Below are 14,764 nucleotides of genomic sequence, written 5' to 3'. Positions count from 1 at the left end.
GTTTTTAAGCCATATATATATATATATATGTATATATATTGAATGGTAGCTTTAAACTGTAAAATTTTTGAATACTTTATAACTGAAATATAATAGACTCAGCAGTTAGTGATGACTCGCCTCATTTGATGATCATTTCTGTTTTTTTGCTGAGAGAGTGAAACTAGCAAATAGTATTTGTTGGCAAATTATACTTTTTTAGGTGGAAAATCCTGTTTAATTCCACACTTAAATTCAAATCAGTCCAGCCTCCATCTCTCCATTTCCAAAAAAATTTGAATATCATACAAAAGTGAATTTATTTCCCCTAATTCTATTCAAAAATTATACTTTCATAGTCTATAAATTCCACTGTTAATTTTAATTTAATCTTTTTTCAATATTTTTACATAAATTGGGGTTTGAGCACATAAAATCCACGAAAACAGGATTTCAGACAATTTGAATACTCTGGAGAAATAATTTACTTTTAAATTTTTGGAAAAACAACATGAAAATGAATCCACTTTTCCATTATTTTCTCATTTTTGGAAAAGGTCCAGCTAAACTTGATTAAACTTAAGTTTAGTCTTGGGACATTTGTTGCTTTTTTTGCATAACCGGTCATTCAGAGATCCTGCAGTTATGCGGCTTTTGTTTTCACAGTGTAGGAATGCTCATTCTGTATATTTCTAGTCCATTTACAGTGCAGTGAACTGAATTAGATTTATATGGTAGATTCAGATGAGGGGGGGGTTAGATGAGGAATTAGGGCTGGGGTACAGGAGGGGGAAGGCTGGAGTCTTACCCGTGTTTAGCCACGGAAAGCGTGTCAGGGGTTTCAATTCTGTGGAAGAGTGTTTTGTAATCTCAGCAGGTTTCTTCAGAGTGGGGGGGGGTGCCAGGGGCACCCCCTTATGAGGAGGCAGGAGCAGTTCTCCAACACAATAAAAGAGAAATGATCTGTCATGCCAGGATAATTAGTCTATCCAAATTAGAAATCAAGCCCTCCAGCACCTGGCTTTGCCTCCAGCCTCCTCGTTCTCTGAACTTCCTGCATCTGGTTAGCAGCAGTGATGAACTGCTGGATCCTGCATGTGAGATGCATTATTGAACACCCAGCTCGTCTCCAGCAGCGCTTATTCAACTCAAATCTGCTCTTACCATTATTCTCAGCCTCTTCCCTGAGCCCCCTCAGGCTTTTGTAAAGCTGTTTCTCTAAGATAATTAGTCATTGTCCTTTGAATTCTGTTTTTTTAATGTTTCATTTAACAAAACCAGCGTCTGGAGAGGCTCACTCCTGCTTTCTGATGACTTGAAGTTTTAATTTAGCTTTTATTTTGGGAAGCTTTTCAGAAATCTTGTCGGTTTTGGTCTTCAAAACAATTACCACCGTGATTTCGGGAGGCATCAGCATGATTTTTAAGATTTCATGCCGGCTTTGGGAAAATCGCTGGCGTGGTCACGAATGTAGATGGCGGCCGACAGGCATCAGTCAGTCAGGCGAGGATAGTGGTATTACCAAATTGGGCAATAGGGCGGTGTTAGCCGGATCGTCGGTCGGCAGCAGCTCTGACTGGACGATGTCTAAATATTTCCGGATGGCGGCTGTCCATATCAAGTGTCACCAGGCGCCTGGTAGCCTGAGGATATATAAAAAGCAGGCCGTTCTCAGGTTTTGAGCACACATTATAATTTTGTCAATTTACAATTTTACATATTTTTAGACAATATGCCTTCCAAGAAACCCAGTAAATGTAAAGCCACAGCATCCAGGAAATGGGTGGTCCAGGCGGTCTAATCCCAGCAGGAGTCTTCATCGGATGAAGAGGGGGTGGCTGGAGGGTGGCAGTTTGAAATTGTCTGATCATCAAACAATTTCAAGAGGACCTGAAGGCAGACAAGATGGCAGCTAAAAATCATTGGCTGGAAGTGGAAATTCCACAAGATTTCAGAGTTGGAACTACTTTTATTAAACTTTTTTTAGTGTTCAGGATTAGCTTAAAATGTGTCAAAATAGGATAAACGCTTTATTATAGGTGTTCAGATTTGTATAACTGTTGAGCCTTTTACATTGGAGATTTAGCTCCAGACCAGTGTTTACGTTTGACCGCAACGTGACTAAGTTTATTCTGTCGCAGAGAAAAGCAGCTTTGCATATTTTTTTTTATTAGTAATATATTGCATGTCTGTAAAAACCCATTATAAAGTGTTTCTTACCAGTGCAAAACCGCTTTTCTCTGCAGATCAGCTAATTCACATCGATCGTGTTTGAGAGAAACACTTTAGGTAGTCAAGGTTCAAAGCTTAAAGCACAAAAACAAAAAGGGAGCGTATCTTTTAAGGTTACGGTTATATTAGTCTTTTTTCGAACAAAAGCAAGAGTATTGTTCAACTGAAATGTGCGGCGGGGGAGGGGGATGATGATTTCCCAGTCTTGTACTTCCTTCTGGCTAATGATTTTCAGCCGCCATCTTCTCTACCACCAGGTGCCACTCAATGATTTTGGAGACCCTCCTATCACTTGTGCTGCCACCCGGCTGCCACCTGGCTGCCATCGGACTGCCACCGCCCAGGCAGCCACCAACCGATGTCAACTTTTAGAGAAAATTGTCAAATTGTCGTAAAATTTAGACTTTTTCTTAAAACCTCCGCAGTCACCGTGTGTTCTGTAAAAATCCGACTGCCGCCTACAGATTATAAATTCTGTTGAATTCACAGAAGAACTTGCATTTTGGTCGCTGTGTGGGGACATTTTTGAATATGTGATCATAGAAAACATGTTAGTGCATTAAACTAAGTTATTACGAATTCATAAAGGATGCTCAGAAATAGGCAATGTGAAAGCCGGTGATGCTTAAACACAAAATCTTTAACATGCTGTAACTTTTCAACCGTTAACGCGATCAATGTAATTCCAGTATATTCTGAAGGAGAAAAGCGGCTCTTTTCTCCTTCAGAATCTACTGGAATTACATTGATCGCTTTAACGGTTGAAAAGTTACAGTAAATCAAAGAACGTAAACACCTTTTTTTTTTTTTTTCTTTTAATCCGCAGATGTTATCTTTGATAAAATTTGCAAAGTAAGTCTCTGACAAAAATATTTGCTCAGTGACTCCCCCCAGATGCAGCTCTGGTGGTTGAGAAGGTTTGTTGTGTTTGCTAGAGTCTAGATTTAGCCTTCCTGCTTTTCTTGTCATCCTGCCAGCTGTCCCAGAAGCCCCCCCATGAAGGTATGAAAATGCACTGTTGATGTCTTTGGAGGAGAGGATCCAGCGCTAAGCCAAAGATCTGAGAACGAAGTGCTAAATGCTGCGGAAGGCAGACACGTCTGCCAACAGCGGAGAAACATCTCTGCTGTTAATTCGAATAAAAGGTGCAGCTGAGGCGGAATTATCCAGAGAAATCCTGACAGTTGTTGTACTTGTGAGCTGCTCGCAGGTATGAATGGTTTGAGTGGCAGGTTAGTGTGTTGTTTTGTGTTTATAGGATAACTGTCAGGAATGAAGCGGTGGAAGGAGAAAGATTTGTCCCCCTTGGTTCTGTTCTGCCTCTGCTGCTCCAAATCTTTACGACCGAAAAACGAACAGCCAGACCTGTCTCTTAGCACAGAGAAAAAGGCTATAAAAACAGCAACACAAGCAAAATATATCTTATATTCATGAGGCGTTTAAAAATAGAATATTTTACAAGAAAACACATTAGCAAAATCATAGAATCCTGATTCTCCAAGCGGCGCCACCGACAGAATTAAAAGAAAGAAAAGATAATGGTCAGACCAGAAACTTTAGAGACAGATGCAGTAGTTAGCCCTCTCACCTCACAGCGAGAAAGCCCTGGTTCGAATCCCTTTCTGTGTGGAGTTTGCATGTTCCCCCCATGCATGTATAGTTTTCTCCAGGCACTCCAGCTTCTTCCTACAGTTCAAAATCAGGCTTTATAGTGTCCCTATCTGTGTGTGTCTGTGAGAACGATTGAGGGCCCAGATTGGCAACCTGTCCAGAGTGTACCCCACCTTCGCCCAACAAAAACTACCTCACTGCAAATAAATTTGCAATTTGTTTTTCTGTAATTGGTCAAAGTGCAATATTAAGTCTTTTCTAATTGCTTTTGCACTACTTTCAGCCCTCCAGTGAACCCTTCACATTTTTTGTACTTTTTTTTTATTATTTTGATTTATTTTTCCTGGTGTACATACTCGTTGATCTCTATTATTCAAACTTGTACATAAATACCTATGCTTCCCTTAATCTAAACTGTGACTCTGGGAGCTTTGCACAAGAATTTCAATATGTCTCAATGTAATTAGATGCATATGTGGCATATAACCCCACAAAGGGATATAGAGGGGTGAAGAAATAGATGGATGCTCACAGAACAAGACAGGACGCTGTGCTGGAAGTTTTATGGGTCTCTGGGAGTGACAAAAAAGTAAGGAACATGAATGACAAGAACGGTTCAGATTAGATGAGATGGTTTGGTCATTCAGAAGAGGGACATGAAATAAAGGGATTAAAGACCCAATGTGGTGAAAATTGTGTTTTTAACTTTTTTCTGATGATGGAGGACATGTATAAAGAAAATTAAGCTAAATCTGAATTTCTGAGTATGTCTTAGTTCAAATTGCCGGGACTCAGAAGCAGACAAAAAAAATGTTGTTTGGAAAGGCGGGAATTGAACCCCCAATCTTCCGATCAGGAGTCGACCCCCCCTAACGCTGCATCATGGCCGACCCATATATATATAATTTTTATATAATTATAATTTTCTATGGCATATATATATATATATATATATATATATATATATGGTGGTAAGTTGCTTTTCTCCTTCAGAATGTGCTGGAATTACGTTGATCGTGTTAACTGTTGAAAAGTTACAGTATACAAAAAAATTTGTGTTTAAACGTCACCGGTGACGCCTCAGGGGTTAAAGGATTAAACAAAGCAAAAGAATATATTTAATCTGCTAGAAATAATAATGTATGTTATGTTTTTCCAAGATATCTTAGTTGTTTTTTGTTTACTTTCTTCATCCTGTGAGCAAAAAGTAGTAATTATATCTTTTTAAATAAGCGTATTCCCTATTTATCCAGCCCTTAGTGTCATTTGCTGAAGCCTTTGTAGTAGTTAGGATCAAACTGAGGCAGCCTCACTGTTCTCTGCAGTTGGCCTCATTCTGGCTCTCATAAAAAAGCTTTTTATATTTAGCTGTGGCTCTGGCAGCATCTTATTTGTTTGTGTGTTTGTTTTTAGTTTGAAAAAGCATTGTGTCGACCGGCATATGGATGTACAGAGTGAAATAATGAATGGAAAATCCCCCACATCTTTACAAGCTTTGAGTTCTGGGACAGCCTGATCCAGACCCGGATCTTAACTCCCATTTCAGTACACGGGGCCCCAGGAGAGGAAACAGACATGCAGATACTCTTGTTAAAGTGATTGAGCTCTGAAGCCCTACAGGTTAAAAAAAAGCTGGAAAGTTTCTACTCATGCAGAAAAAAGACCTGAGGATTTTTTAATGCTTTGTTTTTCTGTTGTTTTCATGATGAAGCGTCATCCATGAACAGCATGTAAGTTGTTTGCTTTGGCCTTGAGCCACTTGATTAGAAATGAAAGACATCTGGGATGTTTTATTTGACGCTGCTTCCTCTCATTAAAAAAAGGTGAGTTACTGAGTTTGAAGAACCTTTTTTTAATTAGAAAGTTGAAAAACCTGCACCTGTTAAAACTCATTTATAAAAAAAACTGTATTTAAAGCCCCCATGACATTTTTTTTAAACATTCCCAGTAGGGTTTTAATTATGATTATGAGGTTTTTTAACCAAAATTCCTCAACCTCAATGTCTTAAAAAGCAGTTTCTCATGTTGATCTGAAGCCTCCAAAATCTCTTCTGAGTGGGCGTGGCTTTTGGAGCTGACCTTTCTTCACCTCACAGGTTGGCCTGTGGCCCCTGCTGTTACCCGGCCCTTGCACGTGATGTTGCTCATAGCACTGCAGCTCAGCCCGCTTGGCAGGGGGTCACAGCCGATTTGTGTGATCCAAAACAATGGCCTTAGGTCTCTTGTCCCCCCATCACACCACCTCAGCCTATTTCAGGGACTTGAAAAGAGCATGTGATCTACCTCTGTGTGTGTGCGGCAGCTTAGAGGCTCCACTCGTGCAAGGTTTCTGAAATCCTGCCTCGCTGCAATCTTGTTTTGATAGATGCTTGAGGAATAGCTTTGCTTGCCTCTAATCTTGCATTGTTGGGCTTAAGATATGAAGGAGGTGGATATCTTGGGGAAGTTTTGGATTAGAAGCAAGGTTAAGGTTTCGTGGGGTCAGACAGATATGGAGCAGGGTGATCCGTCCCATATCTGATGTTGTCTCTGTAGTGACACACAAAACCTTGGAAAATCTGTGGTAGTCTGTTGCAAAAGAACAATCAGAGCTCTGGCACCATCAGTCTGTAATGGATCAAGATCATTTTCTTTCCTCTTGGATCTTATCAATGGTCTGCTTAGTGGTGTTTCTGTTTGTAAGATAAAAACGTTTTAGTTTTTTCAATCCTCTTGAAGCAGAGAGAAGTTGAATGAGCTGCCCTGTTCATTTCAAATTAGCAGTTCCTTTTTCTATTGCGTCTGCCAACTGGAAACCAATCCAGAACCCTTTCTGTAGAAACTTGTGAGCAAACGTTAACTTTTTCCTCACCTCATGTATACTAAGCTATTTCCCCTCTGGTTCATGGTCAGCTCACAGTAAAAAAAACAAAACAAAAACAGGGCCTGTGTGTCCTTTAAAGAAGTCTTTGAAAATGTCATGGAAATATATTAAGCCCTTTGTGGGAAGGTAAGAAGCACAAAAAAAATTCTTTCTTCTAGGTCCCCAGTCTGTATAGAATAACTTGATTTATTGTCTACATCACACCTTAAAATGTAATTAACATTTATAGGAGGCTCAAGGTGACCCAACACCAAGATAACAAACAAAGCAGACTATTTAGTAATAAATAACATTGAAAACAGAAGCACTCTCGTGTAGGGCTGCCACGATTAGTCGATTAGTCACGACTTTGTCGACTATTAAAATAGTCGACATCTAGTTCAATAGTCGATTAGTCGTTTTGTTTTTTAATCTCAAAACTACAGTGTGTGTTTTTTAATGCTGTGTCTGCCATTGTCTGTGACACACATGCACAGTAGTGCTAATCCAGGTCAGTAGTGATGTCACAGGAAGTTCTAGGAAGACTCGGGTACCATAACAACACGCCAGTGGGGCTTAAGAATGGGAAACATTAAAAAAATAAAAAACGTGTACAAGATCTGCAAGGCAGAATTTGTGTTCCATGGCAGCACTACGGTGATACATGAAAACCTGAAAAGGAAGCAGTTTGTGACTGAGTGTGATGACGCTGAAGAGGGTTCATCGTCTAGATAAGCTAACTTTAGTGCAAACAGAGAGCTAACTTATTAGCTAAATGTTTTCTGTCCATCCCTGCAGCCTCGACCCCATCAGAGTGAAATGTCTCTGCTGAAGGAACATCTGCTCTCTAAAGAGATCAAGTCTTTCTGCAGACATGTAGAAATGTTAACTTTCCTGCTACGAGCAAGAGCATCGTACAGTTTGAATTCTATAGACTCAGAGTGTAGTGAAGTTAAACAGTTGTGAGCGCTCAACACCACAAAATGCTCGTTTTTTATATTTGAGTCAGTGAGATCAAAACTTTTGTAAGAAATTATTTTGTTTCAGATGCCGACCTCATTTGATTTAATCTTGTTTTAATACCAGAAACAAATGAAGGAAAGAAGCTGCATGATTCATTAAAAGTTTAATAAATTATCATCTTAATTGTCTTTATTTGTAGTGTTCATACACTTTAAGTTTAAAGCTAATGATGATTAAGATTTGTGTTTTACATCCATGACCCGATTAGTCGACTGGTCAAAAAAAATAATCGATGATTAGTTGACTATTAAGCTAATTGTTTGTAGCAGCCCTACTTTCATGATGCTCTAATCCAGGGGAGGGCAAACTACAAACTGGGGACCATATGCGGCCCTCCAAACTGGAATATTTTACATATTTATATAGTCCGTATTTTTCAGACTATAAGTCGCACTGGAGTATAAGTCGCATTTTTTTCAAGTAATTTATTTTACAAACTGGTTGAAAAAAACGATATTACATCATCCTGGAAGGTAAGTTATAACATTCATAAGTGAATAGAAAACAGGCTGAATATGTGTCAACATATATTCACATATTAGCATCATGAAAAAAACGAAAAGGTGTAGCATTTATATAACATAACAGTTTTATTTAACTATAGCCTCAATAACTCATCAACTTTGTATCTTTACTGTAATTAATTGCACGCAATCTCACTCCATATCACTAAATCCGTTAAATTCTTAGTCCTCAGTGTCACGTCTGAATAACTAAAGTAAATAAAGTAAATGCAAAGATCACCATAAGAGGGCACTCTAGACTTACGGTCCATATCTCATCATTAAAAATTCGTATATAAGTCGCACTGGAGTATAAGTCGCAGGGACATTCAATCTATGAAAAAAACCGCGACTTATAGTCCGGAAAATACGGTATATAAACATAGTTTTATTTTCCCTGTGATTCTGGTGTGTCCTGGTACAAGACAAATACATTACATTATAGGTGCAGAAAGTTATTCTGCATTCATGTGTTGTTGGAAGATGTGTTGTTTTTCTGACGTTTTCAGATCATTCAAACATCATATGAACATAGCAATTCTGTAAGTTTGCGTTTTTGCTCGAGGGACATCAACTCTAAAATGAGAGCCACACCTTTTGAAATACGAACTCAAAAATGTTCTGTTTTAAAGTAGTTTTCAATCAAATTGAAGCCGGGTTTTCATCTAGATTCCAAGTTGTTTCTTTCTCTTATAAAGTGGATTACAAAAACACTCCATTCAACTACCATACTTATGGTCTGGCCCTTCTGTCAAATTTTTGATCCCTTTGTGGCCCACATGTCTGAAGGTTTGCCCACCCCTACATCTAATCCATGGTTGGAAACATACAATCAGGAATTAGCCGGATTTAACAATAAATACTATTTTTTTTAAATCTAATTAACATGACTAAAAACAGATGAAAACATAAAAACAACAAAAATTCTGACTTTTATGTCTCTCTTTTGCTTCAGAACACACATTTTTATTATTTCTAAGAACATATCTTAAATTTAAGTAATACAGGTTATCAGATACAATTACAGGTGCAGATGGATTTACAGGAAGGGTGAAGAAGGTGAGGATTCTGTTTGAACAGCGATAAGTCTGGTCTGAGTCACAAGACCAGAAATGTAATCCCAGAGAAGCAGTTGAGTAATGGGGTCAGTCGGGAGAAAAGCTCTCTGCCTTGTAAAGCCTGTCAGCCGTATTCTCACCTCTATATCCAGTTTCTGAAGAAGCGGTTTTGGCTAAACTCATATTCATCTCAGGGAGTTCATTTTCCCAGAATTCCATCTGTTCTCCACCAGCAGATCCTTGTTTAGCCAAGCCACAGCCAGCACACCGCTGTGCGTTTTTTTGCTGGTGTTTTCCTCTGGGATGGATGTGTGTACACAGTAGAGCAAAGGTAGTTATTTGGCTGGTCCGAGCTCGGATAATGGTGTGTTTGCAGTTCTTGCTAGTTTTCTCCAGCAGCCCTCTGCTGCTGCCACAATGGCTCTGTGGATGTCTGCCCTGTGGTTCTGCCTGGCAAGCAGCAAAGGCATTGTGGGTGAGAAGGGGAAGCCATAAGGATTGGCCAACAAACCAGCATTAGAAAAAAGAGAAGCTTCAAATGCAAAACCTGGAGGAAAACTCTCGGAAATGTACTTGGTGAATAAAATATTAAATTAAGTGTAAAATTTGAACAGAAACTGATGTGCAAACATAAAAAAGCATGTTTTTTTAGGTAGTTCTCAAATGTTTCTTTCAGTAAAACAGTTAAGATCCTAACTACATTGAGAAAATGGTTCAATGCGTTAATATTTTCTCAACTTTAATCAACGAAAAAGAGTTGAATGTTAAAGGCTGAATAAAGCAAATATATAATTTGTGCTGAATCTTTTCAAGACCCACTCCAATGAAAACTGTTTTTGCTGTTTTGTAACATGTTTTTGTGTTTTTTTTTTTTCTCACAATAGAGTACATGCGATTAAAACTGCGTTTCTGAGAATTTCTTTATTCAAATCATGTTGGATCAGGAGCAGATGAAAACCTGCCGTTTGAAAAAGCTCGGGTTTGTGATGCAGTAACTTTCATGGGCGAGCCAAAGTCTCTGCAACAATTCTGATGTATCCACTTGAATTCAAATAGATCTATCAAGGTCATCATTTTCCTTGTCTAAGCTTCCATAGGGCTCAAACCTGTACGGCTGGATTGCTTAGATATTGCTAACTGTTTTTTGCTAATGTTAGCTTGGGCTTGTGAGGTGGTGTAAGCTAACAGGAGAGAGTGTAAACACAGTGCTGATGGGAAATTAGCGAAGGCTAGCTTCTGCCACAACCCAGATGTAAATTTCTAATGAGGTCTTGCTGTTCTGTATAAAATATATCTAATAAAACGGCACAGGTTTTCTGATTTTGGCTGAAAACTGCATAAACAAAAAACGCTAATGTTAGCTTGAGGCTGCAGGTTGCTTTTAGCTAAAGCTGCAAACAGGAATGCTGGGAGTTCTGCTCACAAACCACAACCAAATTTCTAATGACCTTCTGCTGTAATGCAGAGAACATGTAAAAAAATGCATTTTTTTTGGCTAAAAACTAGGGGTGTAAAGGTGCATTCACACCGAACGCAATTCTGGCGGCAGAAGCGGGCATCTCCAATGTTAATCAATGGTAGAGACGCAGTCTGAGGAGAATTGAAGCCCCACAGCACGATGCGAGCGACCGGCGCGGCGCGAAGGTCTGCCAGCAGCTTGATTTGAGCGGCGAGGTGTGAATCGGGCAGCAGGCGCGAAATGTAAATACCTGAATTTTGACAGGACAGCGAAATGAGACATGAACAACTCAGTTTTAACTAAGGAAGAGTCCTGAACTGAAAACCTGTGCCAAGTTGGTACTGATTTAAAAGTGCCTAATGTTCTGATCATTAAATGAGATTTATTTTATCATTTTATTTATGGGAAAAATGTATTCATAATCAGATAATTTTTTTTTTGAAAGTAGAAAAAAAGCAAAGCAAAGCAGTGAAATTAAGTCTCTGGTACTTGCCTACTAAAAACAGCATTATCACAACTAAAAGACCACTGCAAATGACTTTACAATTAAAAAAAATACAATTGGAGAGGGACTTTGAAAGTATTCATTTGCAGAGCATGTGTACCCACTTGGTGGCTTAGTGCTGGAGTGTCTGTTACTGATTGGTGATCAGGGATTCAAATCCAAGTCTTACTGAAGATGGTTCCCAATGCGTCTCTGCCTGACACTCTGCATTAAGGGTTGGAGGGGAGGATTTAACCACCAGACAGATACTGAGTCTGGTTGAGACTACTGATCATTGCTCCCCCAGGACTAAAAGACTGAACAAAGTTTCACACAGTCAGGTGTGACAATGAATGCAAATACTGTAAATGATGTTTTATAATATTACTGTAGATTTTGAGGTGTGCTGTATTATTTTTGGCATATCAACAATCAAGATGAACTTGATGAAACGGACAGAGAAAGTTCTGATGACATTTTTGACAAAGATACAAAAGGTTTGATATTATTCATGGCTGGACAGTACTTTAAAACAGAATGAAAGTATTGAAAGGGGCACAAAACCCCAAAGAATTCCTGCCACTACAAAGTACAAGAAAAAACATGAGTTTACTCAGTTTTAAAGACCGACTCTGATGAAAATTGTGTTTTTAAGATGTTCCTTTGGCATTTTTCTTATGAGGGAAGAATTATATAAAGAAAATTAAGCTCTAAATGGCATTTCTAGGTGTTTCTTTATTTAGATTGTGGTGAATCAGGGGCAGATGGAAAAAGCTTGTAGCTGTGATGTAGAAGCTACAGTGGGCGGGCCACAGGCTCCCTGCTCTCTGCTCTATTCTGATGCATCCTCATGTAAACGACTAAATTGTCTGTATAGCTGGATAGCTCCAATATTGCTCACCATTTTTGTTGCACTGGCAATTTAATGTTGATGGGAAGAGGAGGAGGTGGGCAAAACTGTCAGGCCCGCAACTCAGAGGCAAATTTCAATGAACTCCTGGCGCTCTGCAGAAACTGTCTTAGAAAACAGCATTTTTTTGGCTTAAAAGGGAAAAATCATAAATAACAGACCACTGGAAACACTTTGACAATAGATCAAAAGATGATTGGAGTGGAACTTTAATGTTGAGTTGGTAAAATGTGTTGGTTTTGGACTAACAACACTTCCCAAAATTGAGGGTTCTCAGTAACAAGACTCTTTAGAAAATATATATGCCACTTTCCTTTGTAACGTAATAATTTTTGATAATTTATTACTTCACAGTGACTGACGATGTAACAAAATGTTCAACATGTCCAAGAACCACCAATACAAATGTGAGAAATCAGAGCTTCAGATCAAATTTAACCAAAGTTTGAAGGTTTTTCCACTCCTCCAGTTTACTTGTTGAACATTTAAGTCTACAGAGATATCTAAAGAAGCTCAGGTTTTGTGTGTTATGTTGCTTGGAGGTCAACTGTAGAATGTTATTTCTTAAAAGTCTACGTGATCTCCATTTTTCTTTATTTATTTTATTTTTTGAATAAGCTACAGTCTGCACCTTGAAAGGAATTGCCCTTCGGGGATAAATAAAGTTGCTTTGAATTGAAACTTTATCTCTGTTCGTCTTTCTTCAGGTCAACACAGCTCCGCGTCTCGATGCCCACCCAATGAGTTCCAGTGTGGAGGGACAGAGCTGTGCATCCACATGAGCAAACTGTGCAATGGTGCCCCAGACTGCACTGACGGATGGGATGAGGGTCCACACTGCAGAGGTAGCACCATACACCCACCACTTCATAAAAGGGATTCATCGTTTTCCAAATTTAACCAAAGTTCTGTCACTTTGGAATTAAACATCCATCCATCCATCCATCCATCTTCTTGACCGCTTCATCCCGTTCGGGATCGCGGGGGTGCCGGAGCCTATCCCGGCTACTGATGGGCGAAGGCAGGGTACACCCTGGACAGGTCGCCAGTCTGTCTCAGGGCCTCAATCACACCCATTCACTCTCACATTCACACCTAGGGGCAATTTAGAGTCACCAATTAACCTATGAAGCATGTTTTTGGACGGCGGGAGGAAGCCGGAGTCCCCGGTGAAAACCCACGCATGCACGGGGAGAACATGCAAACTCCACACAGAAAGGTCCCAGCCGGGATTTGAACCGGGGCCTTCTCGCTGTGAGGCAAGAGCGCTAACCACTGCGCCACCGTGCAGCCCGGAATTAAACATTTATAGTAAATTGAGGAAGCAGTTGTTATGAAATCTAAAACTCTGAAGTAATTTATGACGCGTTGAGGAAGATCATCTTAGAATTGTGCTAACTGAGCTGTCAACAGGAGGAAGAAGTGAATCAACCATCTTGAATTAGACTGTTGAGTGAATTGTGGAAAGCAAGACTTCCCGTTGAACGTTTTCAGATATTTAGTTTTTTTCAATATTTAGACAGTCCTGTGGCCTTTGTTCAAATGAGAAAGAAATGCTGAAACATTTCTCAGAAGTTTGTCTGGTTTGGTTTATTCCATTCTTTTTATTTCTCTCTCAGGAGTAAACAAAAATCTCAAACTATCTTAAAGGTCCCAGCTAATTTTAGGGATAGTCTCGTCTAAAATAAGCACTGACCAGTAATGAGAAAAACAGTTAACCGACTTGTTTGTTTGTATATGGACACCAGTACACCATTTTTATCTGTTTTTCAACGTCAGATTCACTCTGTGGGCTGTTTTTCCCATTAAGTCATTTATATTTTAAGGTTCATCTGGTCTTTGGTCTGCCGGATTGTTTACCGTGCACTGTAGGTGAACATCAGATTATACTCGTGAGTGGGCAGAGGTCCTTGTTTTTAGACAGTTTGCTTGTTTTGTCTGCATTAGAGTTCAGGTGAGTTTTCAAACTTGAAGCTGACAAACTGCTGGAGATCCAATGGGCTGCTTGGTCCTGAAGGCTTAAGTACATTTTCATGGATAGTCGGTTTCATTTAGGCAAGTGTGGAAAGTTATTAGAACTATGATGTGAACATCAGTGGTCTCATATTAAAAAATCTCACATCCGAACAAGTGTGAATCAACAAGTCATCATATTTAACAAACTGTGGCTCTTCAGTGCAAAATGGAATCTTAATCTTGATTCAAGAAAAATTGTTTTATTTTCTGTCTTGCAAGAAAAATAATCTAATTAAAAGAGTTTTCAAGAGAAATAATCTCAGTTTGAAGAAACATGTTTTAGTGACTAAAATGTTTTACTTAAAACAAGAGTTCTCAGTAAGACAATGGTCCTTTATACCAAAATTCCACCGCTCGTTGACCTAAATGCAAGTTTTTTAGCAAATTCGGCAATTATAATCAAGACGTTGTATTTTGAGGTTGCGCCGTAGCAGTCCAGTGCAGTAACAGGCAGGGATGAGGTCATAAGGAGATGGTGCGACAGCTAGTCGGAAACGGGGGGAATCGCCAGCCGGCAGGAGCTCTGACTGGATGATGTGTGAATATCTCTGGACGGCGGCCGTCCATACAAGTGCCAGCGGCCGCCTGGTAGCCCACGGGTATATCAAAAGTGGGGATTCTGCATGCCTTACTTTTTTTTTTTTCTC

The 14,764-nt window shown here is 39.4% G+C and overlaps 1 protein-coding gene across 3 annotated transcripts in view; it reads left to right on the top strand.

Moving 5' to 3' along the window:
* The window catches only part of LOC112145296 (low-density lipoprotein receptor-related protein 1), a 137,746-nt gene that overhangs the window by 28,999 nt on the left and 93,983 nt on the right, over window positions 1-14,764 (top strand). For all 3 annotated transcript variants that reach the window (XM_036211862.1, XM_024270442.2, XM_024270443.2), the window contains exon 3: window positions 12,809-12,946. In XM_036211862.1, the coding sequence (XP_036067755.1) occupies window positions 12,809-12,946 (138 nt within the window). The remainder of the gene's footprint in view (window positions 1-12,808; window positions 12,947-14,764) is intronic.

This window comes from Oryzias melastigma, linkage group LG5 (genome assembly GCF_002922805.2).
Source record: "Oryzias melastigma strain HK-1 linkage group LG5, ASM292280v2, whole genome shotgun sequence".
NCBI lineage: Eukaryota > Metazoa > Chordata > Actinopteri > Beloniformes > Adrianichthyidae > Oryzias > Oryzias melastigma.
The sequence above is the reverse complement of the archived record's forward strand: the minus strand, read 5'-3'. Positions and strand labels throughout refer to the sequence as shown.